Consider the following 17,788-nt stretch of genomic DNA (forward strand, 5'->3'; position numbering starts at 1 on the left):
TTACAAATATATTTATTCGTATTTTGTTAAAATACCTAATTCTCATTTATTACTCCGCCCCGTAAATAATCAGGTTTGGTAACTTGTACATATAGTGTAGTGTAGTTTGTTAAATATCGAGTTATAGTATATATTAACCTAAAACTAATACGTCAGTGTTTTAAATTAACCAATCAACTTATTACTACTTTCATTTTTAAGTCAATAAATCTTCACGTACAACGCCATTTTTATACGGTGCTTTTTCTATCCAATTTATGCAGCTACTTATTTAGAATACTGCAGGAGGATGACGATGACGTCGATGGTATAGGTACTATTAAAACGATTGGCACGAATTCACGTTTGTTCTGTTCCCCATCTACCGCCCAGTAGAGGTCAGAGGTGGCCCGGCAACATTAACACGCACTTATCATGGGGTTATTTTGAGTTCTCACCTTCTTGGTTTTTGTTTGCATTGAACGTCAGTCAATGAACATTGTCAGCGTTAATACTCAATTTTGTTTACAAAGACAAGGGGCTTTTGTGTCACAGTAAATGCGTTTGGTTGGGTTTAAAACGCGGCGGTATTTTGTAAGTATGGATCGCTGTAAAAACATGCTCCATTTCTTAACATAAATGTATGTAAACATTATCAAGAGTTGTGCAAATAAACGCTTATCATTTTGCTCGCATTCAGGTTAACCTCTTTGTCAATAATGATGTATAAAATGTGTTAAACCACAGATATTTGCCGGAAACACGGACCAGGACACTGTTGTATCAGCCATGTTGCCAAAGCAGGTGGCCGCCCTCTGCGTCAGGATCAACCCAGTAATTTGGGAGTCGTTTATTGCCCTCCGATTTGACATTCTTGACTGTCAAGTGAATTAAAATAACAATCTCGGTGGTCTTCAAGCGATTATTTGGCTCTTTGATTAATTGGTTTGCCCTAATGCTATTTAAAGTGACACTCTTATTCAAAAACAATACATACCCATATATAACAAACATAATTTTTGAGTGATAGACCTTTAACTACTTACTGAATAATGTATTTATGGAAACTATTAATAACTGATAACAAGATTGTAGTCGTGTATTTAATAGCTGAAAACGCAAAAATATTAACTTATATTATTTACTGTAATCTACTATGGTTACATAAGGTAGAAATACCGTGTTTTCTGTAACTTTCATTAAATTAAACTTGTTATCCTTAATGAGAAGCCTTGTTTTTGGACATTTAATCACCCTTTTTGATATATTAAAACAATTGTATTTATTTTGGTAAATCATATTTGGGAGTAAGAGTGCATCTTTAATAATATTCATACCGAACGAAAGTTTATCTTAAGCTTGATGGCCATCCCATGATTGGGTGTATATTTATTTTGTTGCTATAGTTGTTTAGTGCCTCGAGCAGTATGAGGTTGAGAGTCTTAACTAGTTTAAATCTCCGTTTCACTAATTGTTTCAAAGTGCTTACTCGAATGTTTATTAGTAAAAGTAGTTTTATGTTGTTTTGCTTGTTAAGGTTGTCTTGAAACGTTCTGTTTCTCTCGATTATAAAGGTAAGCATTATATAACTAATTACTGATGTGAAAAAGAATCTGAACAATACTATCCAAATATTTTATGAACATAGACTATACAAAACAACTGACGTTTATTATTTACACAGATTAAGCTTTCGTATTAATACCAATTCGTAACGCTAAATTTCTTACCTTCAGATGGTTTAAGTACAACTTTTTTGTCATCAGAAGTAGGAATGATGTCGTCTTCATTGTCACCACTGAGATAACATGTCCTTGATACTTTATCATACCCGCAAATGTTGCACACGCCATTTCGTTTACTTAGGACGCATGTTGATTCACATTTGATCAGCGACACCGCGGGAATTATCGATGTATATGATGATACCTCTCGTCCTTTGATGACCTTAGACGTGGTGTCCAAAATCAAACCACTTACTATGTGTTTTGCAGCAAATACAACAACCAAAAGACATTGGCGGAATTTTAACAGCATTTTTCACGTTTAATATATATGCAAGTCGCGTTTATGAATTCCCTCTTTAACTATGTTGCAATGAAAAGATCTTAACATTCTTTTGTTCAACAACTAGCCACTATCAGAGTAAAACGGAATAAGGAGTATATTTATCCGGATTCTTTGCAATCTTGATTTATTCAGCCGCATTTGAAAACATTTACACCTTGTCATTCATATGGATGTTGATATAATGTTTGCATAAGTCATTTGTGGTAAAAGAGTGGCAGATGAAGTGGTGCTTTATTTGCCTTAAACTTTCAAATGCATTAAAACGTACAAAGTTCAAACATGGAAATCAGAGCAAAGTATTTAGTAACTTGCTAGTATTTGTTAAGTCTATATGATTTATTTACAATGCATCCGGTACATCCGATTCGTTCCATGTTCAGCAGTAAATATCTGTGCTATGTAAATGCTAGCATGGTCTTAGTTTACATTGCTTGTCTTCAAGGAATAATCGAAACGCTTTTATTTTCGTATAATATTATACCTTACATAATGGTGTCCCTTATATCTACAAAAAGAGTCGATTGGTCCATACATTAGTGTATTTTAATCAAACAACAGTTCTATGACGTCAGTGATCCATATCATTTTTCCGTCCGGTCCGGATCTCGCCAAAAAATAATATGGATCGCATAAACATGGTAAGTACGACTTGGGATTTTCACAACGGCGAACAATTGTCGCAAGTAAACATTGATTGTTTTGTTCAATTAAACAAATCAATAGCGCTTTCAAAATAATGATTGGTAAGATAAAACGTTCGGTATAAACATAAGGAATAGTACACACCACTGAGGGCCATATGACATTAGAAGGACAGGCCAGTCCTTATAATGTCATATGGCCCTCAGTGGTGTATCATATTTCTTTAATATCGATCGTTTCGTCCTGAAAATACTTTGATTAAATATGACATCGTCAACTCAACCGTAACTAAAAAAAATGAAAGGATTCCTTTTAATCGTTCGTAGACATTTATTCTGCATATAAGTAACATGTTTCAAGAATAAAGATGCATACTTGCAAAGTTGCAGACTATATAGAGATGGTTATAAAGTATTGATTTACTGCCTTGAATAAAACTGTACCATAGAATCCTTCTATAAGTGCCCCCCTACCCCCCCCCCCCCCAAAAAAAAAAAAAAAAAAAAAAAAAAAACAAACAACAACAACAACAAACGAACAAACAAACAAAAACGTGTATTGTACACAACCTCTGTGTATTGATCTTAATCTAATTGCCTAATCGCTTATTTGATCTCCGATCTGAATATCATGCTGTGTAGTTTTGGAGGTTTTATTACAGAAATGGACCCTAAATGACCCTGAGGCAATAAACAAAAAAAAACAAGAAATTGGCCCCAGCTGTGACATCAGTGCAATTGACATGCAATTGAAATGCGCAACAGGGGATTGTCATGCCAAACATTCCTTAAACTAGGCTTTTAAGGTAAGAATGAATCATTTTACGACATAATAAAACCGTTTCAAACAAGAACTTAAGCGCTACCAGACTCAAACCGGTGCAACCCGGCTTCAACCTTATGCTTACTTTTAAACACTGCTAACTCTAGCCCTAACCCTAACACTAAACGCCAAAAATACCCAAACCCAAGACATCTAGCAAATAATATCTCATTGCGAGGTTGGTAAGCGAAACCAATTTATTTGCATCTTTATTTAAAACTACACTCTCACATTCAACGGTTTTTATTATTTATTTTATTTTTGTCTTGGAACGAGCCAATTAATGCGAACATGCATGGAAACCATCCATATAAGACTGCTGACAAAACATTAGATTGCAGATTTTTATATTTAAGTTCAAAAAATGATGTTTTATGCATTTTTCTTAAACCCTTAATTACGCTTTTAGCCATAGATCATTAATTTTCGAACGGAAATATAAACATTTGTGATTTGGTCTTTTGTCAGCAGTCTTTGACCTTGACCTTTGAGGTAGGGACACGGGTCTTGCACGCGACACGTCGTCTTGGTATGTGGAACACATGTGTCAAGTTTTTTTAAAATCTGTCCATACAAGGGAAAGTTACAGCCCGGACACGACAACCTATACTCTATGTCCTTATATGCAGCACTCCATTGTGAATAAACACTATGTGTGACCTTGACCTTTGAGGCAGGGACACGGGTCTTGCTCACGACACGTCGTCTTGGTATGTGGAACACATGTGGCAAGTTATTTTAAAATCTGTCCATACAAGAGAAAGTTACAGCCCGGACACGACAACCTATACTCTATGTCCTTATATGCAGCACTCCATTGTGAATAAACACTAAGTGTGACCTTGACCTTTGAGGTAGGGACACGAGTCTTGCAGGCGACACGTCGTCTTGGTATGTGGAACACATGTGGCAAGTTATTTTAAAATCTGTCCAAACAAGAGAAAGTTACAGCCCGGACACGACAACCTATACTCTATGTCCTTATATGCAGCACTCCATTGTGAATAAACACTAAGTGTGACCTTGACCTTTGAGGTAGGGACACGGGTTTTGCACGCGACACGTCGTCTTGGTATGTGGAACACATGTGGCAAGTTATTTTAAAATCTGTCCATACAAGGGAAAGTTACATCCCGGACACGACAACCTATACACTATGTCCTTATATGCAGCACTCCATTGTAAATAAACACTAAGTGTGACCTTGGCCTTTGAGGTAGGGACACGGGTCTTGCACGTGACACGTCGTCTTGGTATGTGGTACACATGTGGCAAGTTATTTTAAAATCTGTCCATACAAGAGAAAGTTACAGCCCGGACACGACAACCTATACTCTATGTCCTTATATGCAGCACTCCATTGTGAATAAACACTAAGTGTGACCTTGACCTTTGAGGTAGGGACACGAGTCTTGCACACCACACGTCGTCTTGGTATGTGGAACACATGTGGCAAGTTATTTTAAACTCTGTCCATACAAGAGAAAGTTACAGAGCCGGACGGACGGACGGACGGACGGACGGACGGACGGATTTTAATATGCCCACCTTCGGGGGCATAAAAACGAAACTGTGCGAGTGCAGCTTTAAGAACCCTACCGCTTTAACAGCATGTTACTCACCGATAACATTTTAGTTACACTCTTATTCAAAATCAATACACACACATGTATAACAATCATACATTTTGAGTGATAAATCTTTAACTACTTACTAAATAATGTTTTTATTGAAAATATTAATGACTTATACCAATATTTTAACCGTATTTCAAATAGCTGAAAACACAAAAATATAAAATGATTGTTGAGTGTTTAAAGATTAACTGTGATCTACTATAGTCTCATAAGGTAGAAATACCATGTTTTCTGCACATTTCTTTCTAATTAAAATCGGTATCCTTTTTAAGAACCAATGTTTTCGACATCTATTCATCCTTTTTGGTATATTAAAACAATTTTATCAATTTTGTTTAATCTTATTTTGGAGTAAGAGTGCATCTTTAAGTATGTTGGCCAATTAATATACAGTTCTATCTAGCTATAATTTACTCTTCAATTTTAGGTTATTGAACACGGCCCCATGACTAAGTTGCAAAGTCGCTCTCTACGAAAGTCAGCTGTATATGGACAGAAAACCGTTGGCATGTTGTGTTCATCCTTAATTTGTCTCGATTTCTCGCCGAAAAGAGTTGTATTACAAATTCAGCGTGCAGTTTTAACGATGCCATCACAATGTGTTAATCAGTGATAACAGAGTATTTTCTAAACAATTTAAGGGAGGTAAACGCGAACGCATTTAAGAAAAATGTACTAATTATTAATAGCCAGTGTAGACTAATAGGGCGACGTTATTTTAGATAGCATTGATAATGAAACAAAAACGAGGCGATCGCGACTCATTTGTATTTCCTTACATTTTATACACTGTACACACCAATGTATGTGCATATTTCGACATCAACATAAAAAGTATTTTATTTTAGAACAGAAAATTTACCCGCTACGTGTTCATTTATATTAAACTGAATTTTGAAATCCAAGACGTGAAAAGAAATTAGTGTCAGTGTTTCGTAAGAATGGAATTGATGAAAAAACGAATCGGCAGCTTAATGTTGCAATTTTTTCTGACTTGCCTCCCCTTAAAAACTATCTATATTTGAGTCATATTAAGAGTATGTTTACTCATTGTTTTCAAGCTAAAAGGTGATAATAAAAAGATTGGAGAGGAGGGCAAATAATGACATAAGTAAACTTACAAATGAATAAACAACATAAGTATTAAGGAGGTTAAAATATGACCAAGTCGGGTCTATGCATGAGAATTTGCCCTCGATTACGTCCCTCGATTACACTCGGTCCACTAACAACCCGGCTTCGCCATGCTTTTACCACTAAATTACAAAACAAAACAATTAATCAAAATATCACATAAAGTCGAAGAAGCATATTTAAATTTCATTTAGGTTTCAATATAGCGGTTAAACTTCAGGACTTGACTTTAGGGAATTTTAACTATGTATGCTATAATTCATTTTACTTGCAATAAACTTAAACCTACAAATACACGTTAAAATAGTTCAAATAATACTACTATTAAAATACGAGCTTTTTTTTTGATGTACCGGCATACATCCAAAGTTATTTTATATTGAAAATGACCGAAGTGTTCTAATCGTTTGCCTACAAGCCATTTGAGTACAGAGTTCTCCTTTAAAATACACCCGAATACCACATACAGAGATTTGAAGTTACATACTTTCTTATGCCAATCAAAAATGAGAAAATCCGGTTAAAAGCAATCGAATAAATGTCGAAATACATAACAGAATCAGCTGCATTTCATTTAAATTGGTAATACACTCCTCTGCATTTGTTATTGGGTATTCATGTATCTAAAATATTGCCATAATATACAAGAATTACTCCAGGATACAAATGTAGTACATAAAGATTGTTTACATATAATCGAACGAAATAAAAAAAAAGGAAAAAAGTACGCTGGTAAGGCACTGAAATGTTTTAATCAATCAAAATGCAGTGAAATAGGTCGTATTGGTAGAGTTCGGTCATACTTGAATTAAAAGCTAAACTACCGAAAATAATTCTTAAATTTATAGTAAGAATACTTGCTAAATAGTTATTTCCTTTTTAGCATTTTATATTTCTTATCAAAAGAGAAATATTTAGTATGACAGCATGATGGGCATGCTGATGTAAAAGAACGTTGCACTTCATTATAACAGCAAAACTATAGGAGTTAAAAACAATTCTTGGACATGGAATTAGTTCACCGTATGCCCAAGCTTGGGATTTGGAAGAGAGGGTCCACAAACGATGGTCATTGCATGGCGATATTGATCAAGCGATTAAGCTTGGGTTTGGGAAAACATATCAACACACGATTGCATGTGTATGGCGATATTGATCAAATGATTAAGCTTGAAATTTGGGGGAGAATATACACCAACGATGGCCATTATATGGTGATCTTGATCAAGGGATTAAGCTTGGAATTTGGATGGGAATATCCACACACGATGGTCATTGTATTGCGATATTGAGGAAGTCATTAAGCTTGGGATTTGGAGGAGAATAACCACACACGATGGCTTTTGTTTTGCGATACTGATGAAGCCATTCAGCTTGGGATTTGGAGGAGAATATTATCACACGATGGCCATTGTATGGCGATTCTGATCCAGCGATTTAGCTTGGGATTTGGAGGAGAATATCCAAACTCGATGGCCATTGTATGTCGATACTCATCAAACGATTAATCTAAGTATTTCATAGAGAGTATCCACACACGATTGCCATTATATGGCGATACTGATCCAGCGATTAAGCTTTGGATTTTTAGGAGAATATCCACACACAATTGCAATTATATGGGGATACTGATCCAGCGATTAAGCTTGGAATTTGGAGGAGAATATCCACACACGATGGAAATTGTGTAACGACATTTATCAAGTGATTGCGCTTGCGATTAGGTTAGGGGGTATTACGCTATGGCGATATTGATCGAGCGATTTTGAACAGGGGTTAAACATATTATGCATTTGTTATTAAACCAAAGACAGAATTCATTTTATGACTGTTAAAGAGCTTTAAGATTGGTCGTAAGAAACTTGCAAGATCGTTATAACCTTACCAGAAATAATATAAAACGCCCCTTTTTGGCCTTCATGAGGTATTTCCTATTTATAGGTAAATGAAACATTAATTATGTATATCACGCCTCCAACATAAATGAAGCAACGCCATTGGTCCTGGTCACGTTACTCCATATTTGTCCATATTAGGTCACCAAATTTATATATATCGTACCATACTGGCGTCTTTATTCCGATTCCGATGAATAAATGAAACATTTAAACTTCTCAATAGGTTGTTGACGTGATTTATACGTTACGGGGTTAGTAGGTGACCCGGATAAGTGATATACGGGCGCAGGAAACCATATTCGGTATGGTTTCTTTTCTCCCGTATACCCCATATCGGGTCACCTACAAACCCCGTAACTTATAATATTATTCGTGCGTTTAAGGAGGTGGATTGCTTCGCAACACAGCATTGTGTTACGCGATTTTTGTTTTCTGTTAGGCAGGCAAAATCATGTACCCGTATTGTGTGACTAAAATAAGGTTCTGTAATGCATCACTCTAGCACTCATTTGCAAGTTTAACTGGCTTAATTGTGATCAAATTGATGCCAATTTTCGCCCAATGTTCCCACCCCCAGATACAAAGATCCAATTTGGCAATGCTGGAAAGCCTTATTTTGCCCACGGCTGATGATGATGATGATGATGATGATGATGATGCTGATGATGATGATGATGATGATGATGATGATGATGATGATGATGATGATGATAATGATGATGATGATTGATGATGATGATGATGATGATGATGACGACGCTTACGACGCAGACACTAACGATGATGACGATGATGATGATGATGATGATGATGATGATGATGATGATGATGATGATGATGATGATGATGATGATGATGATGATGATGATGATAATGATGATGATGACGATGATGATGATGATGATGATGATGATGATGATGATGATGATGATGATGATGATGATGATGATGACGACGACGACGACGATGATGTTGTTGGTGAATAAGATGACGATGGATGATGATGATGATGATGATAATGTTATGATGATGATGATATGATGATGATGATGATGATGATGATGATGATGATGATGATGATGATGATGATGATGATGATGATGTTATGATGATGATGATGATGATGATGATGATGATGATGATGATGATGATGATGATGATGATGATGATGATGATGATGATGATGATGAAGACGACGATGATGATATCGATGATGATGATGATGATGATGATGATGATGATGATGATGATGATGAGGAGGAGGAGGAGGAGGATGAGGATGATGATGATGATGATGATGATGATAATGCTGATGATATTAGCCATGATGCTCTAAAATCCATTGTTGTAGTCGAATGTTGCTTGTAGTAATCCTTTTGCGTAGTTAATCTCGAAATAAGCTATGTTTACCAAATTGACAAGGTATTAAACTATTTTGAAATAATAGGATGTTATCATCAATCAATACAATTTAAGTTTTACCACAAGGGCGAAACGCTCTTATATCAATCAATCGAAATCGTCACAGTTTGTAAGCACGCTTACGCTTTCAAAATAACATAAAGATGACGGAAATTACCACTTTATTTGACAAAACATATTAAGAATACAATTGTATGTTTCAGTGAAAGGTTTTATTTTTACCGCGTGAGCACCAACAGTGTTTACGTGTGGCGTAGTCGTACACCTATATCTTCAGTATCAAAAGCTTGGTTTTGTCTTCTTTCCTACCATATCTTGCCATGTCTCCAAGCAACCCTAATACTATAATGCTTATGACCAGGTTAACTTTGAGACATTAAGGTAACATAAGAGTAAGAAAAAATGAACATTTTGTTTTTGTGTCTTCTCGTTCTCCCAATTCCGTATCCGTACGTTGTTTTTGTCTTTTTCTTTTTTTTCCAATTTCCTACCATATCTTGCCATGACTCCAAGTAACCCTGATAATATGATGATTATGATCAGGTTAACTTGGAGACATAAAGGCAACATATGAGTAAGAAAAATTGAACGTTTTATTTGAGTGTCTTCTCGTTCTCCCAATTCCGTACCTGTTCTTTGCTGTTGTATCTTCTGGTATTTCTAACTCCATTATCTTACTTGCTAATTCATGTGTCCTAACACTTCCTCCAGTTCTTGTCCTTGTGCCCTTTGTATACATTTTCAGTATCGATATATTGCCTTAGTGTCTTCAAGTACTCTCATTTCCGTATCCACATCTTGCCATTATGTCTTTTTAAGTACTCCTTATTCCGTATCCGTATCGTGTATTTAAGTCATTGAGTACTCCTAATTACGTATCCATATCGTGTATTTGTGTCCTTTAGTACTCCTAATTCCGTATCCATATAGTGCATTTGTGTATTTTACTCCTCCTAATTCCATATCAATATCGTGTATTTTTGCCTGATAGTACTCCAATTTTTGTATCCATAACGTGTATTTATGCATGTTAGTACTCCTAATTTCTTATCCATATCGTGTATTTGCATATTTAGTACTCCTAATTCCGTATCCATATCGTGTATTTGTATATTTAGTACTCCTAATTCCGTATCCGTATCGTGAATTTGTGTATGTGTCTTTTAGTTATCCTCATTCCGTATCCGTATTGTGTGTTTGTGTATTTAGTATTCCTAATTCCGTATCCATATCGTGATTTTGAATGTTTAGTACTCCTTATTCCGTATCCATATCGTGTATTTGTATATTTAGTACTCCTAATTCCGTATCCATATCGTGTATTTGTGCATTTAGTACTCCTAATTCCGTATCAATATCGTGTATTTGTGTATCAAGTATTCATATTCCGTATCCATATCGTGTATTTGTATATTTAATACTCCTATTCCGTATCCATATCGTGCATTTGTATATTGAGTACTCCTAATTCCGTATCCATATCGTGCGTTTGTATATTTAGTACTCCTAATTCCGTATCCATATCGTGTATTTGTTCATTTTGTACTCCTACTTCCGTATCCATATCGTGTTTTTGTGTCTATAAGTTATCCCTTTTCCGTATCGTGTATTTGTGTCTATTAGTTATCCTTATTCCGCATCCAAACCATGTATATTTTTTGGTACTCCTAATTCCGTATCCATTTTGTGTATGCTTGTCTTTGAGTAGTCCTTAATCCGTATCTATATCGTGTATTTATATATTTTGGATACTCCTTATTCCGTGTCCATATCGTGTATTTGTGTATTTATTACTCTCCTTATTCCGTATCCATACCGTATATTTGTGTATTTAGTACTCCTAATTCCGTATCCATATCGTGTATTTGTATATTTAGTACTCCTTATTCCGTATCCATATCGTGTTTTTGTATTATAGGACTCCTAATTCCGTATCTATATCGTGTATTAATATATTTTGGATTCTCCTTATTATGTATCCATATCGTGTATTTGTATATTTAGTACTCCTAATTCCGTATCCATATCTTGCTTTTTGTCCTCTTCCATATCCATACATTGCCTGAGTGTCTCTTGTCGTATCAGTAGGTTGCTTGTATCTCCTAATGATCATAATTCATTGTGCATATATTGCCTTTGTGTCGCCCACTACTCAAATTTTCTTCTCCATTTGATTCTCCTAGCTCTGGTAATTCTTTAACCTATCTAGTCCTTATTTCTCCTAGTTTTTTTTAATTCCTTATCCAAATCAACTTTTGTAATATCTAGCATTTCTTTCTCTTAGTACTCATAGGTCCTTGTTAATATCTAGCATTTCTTTCTTCTAGTACCCACAGGTCCTTGTTCATATCTAGCATTTGTTTCTTCCAGTTCTGATGTTTCCTTACCAATAGTTTGCCTTTGTATCTGCTAGTACATCCAATATCTTGTCCACATCCGATGAGTCGATATATGGTCAGGCACTGATGTCCATACACAGTTCTGGACTATAACACAGCAAGAATTGCGTTTGGACAATCAAAGCCTATTGTAGCCGGCCGTCCAGTTAGCGCAGTGGTTAGCGCACCAGCTTTTCACAAAGACGTCGCTGTTCGAATCCATTTGGTGCATTTTGTCCAGGAAAAAAAATGAAAAAGCCGTCTAATTGACGAGCGCACGCCCAAATCTTGTCAATGTTGTCCGATCAGCGCAGTGTTTAAGGCACTGGCTTTCACAGATGCGTCCAGGGTTCGAGTTCCGATCTTGGCGTACGTGGATTTGGTTGATGGTCATCAAGCCAAACAAGTTGGTTTTCTCCGAGCACTTCGGTTTTCCCCCGAAACACACAATATACCATGCTCTCGCGGAACATCTCGCTAACGAGATTTTTTTTTGATATATTTACCTTCTTCACAATAGTTAAAACTAAATCCTGCTATAATCCAGTTTCTGTGAATGAAATAAGTATCTACCGCACTCTGACAAATTGTCACATATTGTATTTCATCAAAAATAAATTGACCGTTAAGATCCGTGTCAGATTTTTTAAAGCTGCACTCTAACAGATTTTACGTTTTGACAACTTCTTTATATTTTTGTCTTGGAACGAGCTTATTTTTGCGAAAATCCATGGGAACCAGTGATATAAGACTGCTGACAAAAAATTAGATCGCAGATTTTTATATCTAAGTTCCAAAATTGATGTTTTATGCATATTTTTTAAACCGTAAGTAACGGTTTAAGCCATGAAACATTAACTTTCGAACGGAAATATGAAAATGTGTGAGAGTGCAGCTTTAAGAAAAGTCTTTTTTATTCTCAAGTGTGTTATCGTGATTTTTGTGTTGGTTTTTTTTTTTGATAATTGCATATCTTCTTCAATTTGACTAACTGTCATATGTTCAATTGACCGTTTAATTTAAGGTCCGCATCAGTATGTTCAAGGAACACTCAAATTTTCATTCAATTTGTTCGATCATGATTATTTCAAAGTTTCAATGGCTTTATTGTGCTAATTGTTAGGAAGTAATAACTTCATGTAATGAATAAAGCTTGTTAGTTTGTACTTACAAAAATGAATGGATTGGTGCAATATTTAAGTATTTTAGTGGTCTACATATTATTCTGTTAACTTCAACTTTATTGGGCAAGCCATTGTGTATATGTATATATGTATACCGCTTCACCTGATTAAAATAAAAATAAACAGCTCACTGCTGGTTTACTTAAAATTAATGTATTGGAAAACTTGGTAAATATTTAATTCTCATAAGACAAAATATTATGCTGACCACTAAAGTGAATGTTAATTGAGGATGAAGACATTTAGAAGCTGTGAACAGTTTAACGAAAACTCGCGTTGCAATATGATGAATTGATGTATTTTAAGATATTATTCAGCAATGTTGGTGTCAATGTTCTAAACAGGATCTCGTGTCTTCACTTAAGGGCACATATATAATATTAGGATACTTCGACGACATTGTTAAGCTGTTCATAAAAACACGGCGTTACAACAATCAGTGTTATAAGTACCTTTCTTGTCAGTTCAATTTTTTTGTCAATTGAATTACAAGTACTTTGTGAAGCGTTCAAACATTTTTTACATTACTGGACCGGACTTAGTAAATGAATTATCTTAAGTCATAATTAATGTCGATTTCCAAAACTTGTCATACGGATATATTAACTGATATTAGATGGGTCTTTAACATAAAATTATGAATTCTGATAACTGCCTATGGAAATAAAGTATTAAAGCTGCACTCTCATAGATTGACAGTTTGGATCTATTTTTAGGTTTGTCTCAGAATCAGCTGATTTTGTTGTCAATGCAGTCATATTAGATGCCTTACAATAGAACTGATCTCAATTATTTGAAAAACTGCCCAAAATTTCATTTTTCTTAAAGAACAGAACATAAATTTTATTCGACTTAAGCATGAAAATCTCATCGTCACAACAATATGTATATAAATAATGCATGGCATGTGACAATTATAACATAAGTTCTATTAATAAATCAATCATAAGTTTGATATAAATATTGTGTTAGTAACGCTTTTAGCCAAAAGAACCCATCGATTTTCGAACTTATTTTACTGTTAGAGTGCAGCTTTAAATTAAAAAAAAATACTTCTATGAAGAAAATCACACCGACGATTTCAACGCTCTACCCCGTTGTGTGTCCATTCTAATTTCAAAGGGAATTAAGACAGTCCGAAATATCAGAAGCATATTGGTTTTTGTTATCTCCCTTCATACACTAATTATTTGAACCATTCTATGTATCATTCGGAACTTCTCGGCCATTTTTTATCTGAATCAACCGCGGATGTATGCCGGTACATCAGTAGAAGTAGTTCGTAGATTTCTTGCATAAAAGTATAAATATTTGTTATTGTTTTAATATACATGTATGTTTTATAGCTTATTTAAATTGATTTCCAATGGAGTGAATCATTGCGCAAATAATTAAGATTCCAAAGAGTATAGTCATTAGTTTAAAATGCTAAATTAAATTTACTACGCGATCTACTTGCAGCGTAGTTAAAATGTAAAGATTTCTGACATTGTAAACCGTCCATATAAACCCGCGGTTGTTTTCGATGGAAAATGGTGGAGGAGTTCCGACTGTATATGTATTTGTGTGAAAATCCTATGTGCAGTATGAACTGATTAATACTTTGAGGTTCTCAAAACCTGAAATAAAAGAAAAAAATAAAAGTTATGCATTATGCAATACAAACAATGTTGTGCATGTCCGATAATGTGATTTTAATTGCTTCTTGACCCCATATAATTTGCTATTAAAGTTAAAACCCCGTTTGTTCGAACTCGCTTGGCTCGAATTCCTCGTTGGCTCGAACTGGATTTAAGGATCGATTTCTTTACACTGAAGGTAAGCGTTCCCGCTTGACTCGAATTTTCTGAGGCTTGAGGTATTTTTGACGGTCCTTGGGAGTTCGAACCAACGGGGTTCGACTGATTTGAAAGGGTTTTATGAGAATTAAAATTTTATGTAAAAATATAACCGAAACACATATTAGAAACAATATTGTTTGTCTATGGAAGATAGCGAAATCGGCCATTTAAATCCAAAGCCGATTTAAATAAAGAACAAAATTACAGTGCGATAACTTTTATACGAGGAACATTTGATCATTTATTTTACATATACGAATTTTGCAAAGCACCAGTCAACTATAATCACGCCCCCCCCCCCCTTCCCCCAGGTCCGGCGAATAGTGGGGACTTTAACTTTCGGTCCAAGCAAACCCGGGTAAAATCACCGCCTTGCGGGGAGGAACTGCTGGTAAAATCCCCGCCAAATGCCCCCGCACCCTAGGTACCCTAGGTAAGGCCCATCCCCCGCTAGTTTTGGCGGGAAGATAAAACCACTGCGCCCCCCCCCTCGGGAAGGTAAAAACACGGCCCATTTCCCCGGATATCCCCAGTATACCCCCGGACCTAGCTGAGGGACGCAATTACAATTGACTGGTGCACAAGCGACACTGTTTCAAGTAATACCTATAATTTATGAGGCTACCAGGCATATTCAAATTAACATTACGGTATGATAAAACAAAAAATGGATTTTGGACATTTCTCGAAACTTCTTAAAGCTGCACCCTTACAGATTAAACGCTTGACAACTTTTTTTTTCTTTTTTTTCTTTAAACCAGCCAATTTATGCGAAAATGCATGTAAATCATTCATATAAGACTGCTTACAAAAAATTAGTCACATATTTTTCTATTAAGTTCAAAAATTGCTGTTTTATGCATTTTTCTTAAACCGTAAGTAACGCTTTAAGCCATAAACAATAGTTTTCGAACTGAACATCTGCGATGTAATATTTTGTCAGCAGTTTTTTTGTCACTGGTTTGCAGATATCTACGCAAAATTTGTTCATACGAAGACAAAAAATAAAAAAAAAACCTTGTAAAAACAGTAAATCTGTGATAGTGCAGCTTTTATTCTCTGATAACATAATAAAGCTAAGCTCACTATCTATGATCTTGTATTATTTGTAAAATACTTACTTTCTTGGAAGAATTTTGGCTGTTTATTGAAGTGATCAAAAATCAGATCAAAGTAAGAAATTTTGTAATACAAAATAAGCTACTTGAATCTGTTAAGCTTAAGAAGTTTCAGGAAATTGGGGCCTGGAACCTTAATAAAATAAATTGTCCTCAACGCACCTAAAAATGCTCTCTTACTTTCAAATAAGATGTACTACAATAAATACAATTGGTTTAATTTACCGAAAAAGGATGAATACATATCGAAAACAATGGTTCTTGTCAATGATACTGTATCATATTTTAAAGAAATGTGCAGAAAACACGTTTTTCCTACCTAATGAGATGCTAGATGATCACTGAAAATCTTTTAGGGTTCTCAACTTAACTTAAACAATCGTTCAATCTTACACTCAGTCCGCATACAGTTACAAATATAAGACCATAAAACATGTCACTGGTAATCAAGCAAAACATGCATTCAAATAAAAAACAAAATGAGTGATACTGTAAAAATTAAGAATAATACACGTATTATCTTATCAGAAAAAGTGGGACTCAATCTTGAATTTTCAACAATGGTTTATTTTGTTTGGGAAATAAGTAATTCAGGTTAATTTTGATTTAGCGCTGTTTTTGTTTGTTTGTTTTTTAACAAATACTGCTCGGGGAAAAATGACTATCTTACCGATCCCCTTCCTTTGTACGGTCTAGACGTCAATAAATAGCTATATAAAATTATTGTTTATGATTCAAACCGTTATAAATACATGTTAACTTTACATATTTAACAGAGGCAATATAGTGTTACTTCTATTAAGTACGAATTTCTGTCAAATTTCCAATTCTCAAAAGCCCGATTCAATTTACCCCTATCTTCGAAAGCACCCTGTCCCTTTTCTGCAGCACCCTGTCTTTTTTTAAATGCTGGCTTAACCACCTACACACAGTAACTTTTCTTACTCGCTGGGTGTCTTTGTACTTTATTTTTCGAAGTGGATTGCGATATGAAAATATACGATAGTTTACCTCTTAAATAGTTCAGTACTTAATACAAATATGCAGTAACTATTCCAGCCAACCTGGTTTCTTTATTTTCTGAAGTGAAATGTATTATAAAGACCTAATTATTTTTCCTCGAAAGAAGTTCAATTCTTTTCACAAATATACAGCTTTTATTCTTACTCACCTTTTTTCCTTATACTTTTTTCTGAAGTGAATTGCTATATATAAAAGTCAAATTTGCCTGTTAAGGTAATCCATCTAGCATTAAAACAAAACATTGCCACTGCTTAAGTTTCATTCCAAAGTTACAAAAAGTTAAATTTGAATAGTTATTATTTTTTATCTTATTTATTCACAGACAGCTTTTTACATATACACATATTATTTTATTTAAGACACAAATTATAAGAATTCGGATATTTAGTCATAACACTTGTCTTATTGCCTCCCTTTGATGAATCATTTAATAATAGTAGCGTCCTTATGGTGGTACTCAAAAATTTATTCCAAACAAAACGAAAAAAATAATGGTTAGTCCATATAATTAAACATTTTCTATGTTAATATCTAAAATACATCAACACATCTTACTATCCTTATGATAATTCCCCCTTTGGCATCAAAAAGATGTTACAGTCACACTTGGAGATGTGACGGGGTCAACCCTAATGCAGCC

At 34.8% G+C, this 17,788-nt stretch overlaps 1 protein-coding gene across 1 annotated transcript in view; it reads left to right on the forward strand.

The window, feature by feature from the left end:
• The first annotated feature begins 295 nt into the window (after positions 1 to 295).
• LOC128224286 (uncharacterized) overlaps positions 296 to 17,788 on the forward strand; it is a 62,774-nt gene continuing 45,281 nt past the window's right edge. Inside the window, exons 1-2 of the mRNA XM_052934100.1 lie at positions 296 to 307; positions 727 to 864. Of these exons, the coding sequence (XP_052790060.1) occupies positions 296 to 307; positions 727 to 864 (150 nt within the window). The remainder of the gene's footprint in view (positions 308 to 726; positions 865 to 17,788) is intronic.

The sequence above is a fragment of the Mya arenaria genome, chromosome 17, assembly GCF_026914265.1.
Source record: "Mya arenaria isolate MELC-2E11 chromosome 17, ASM2691426v1".
NCBI lineage: Eukaryota > Metazoa > Mollusca > Bivalvia > Myida > Myidae > Mya > Mya arenaria.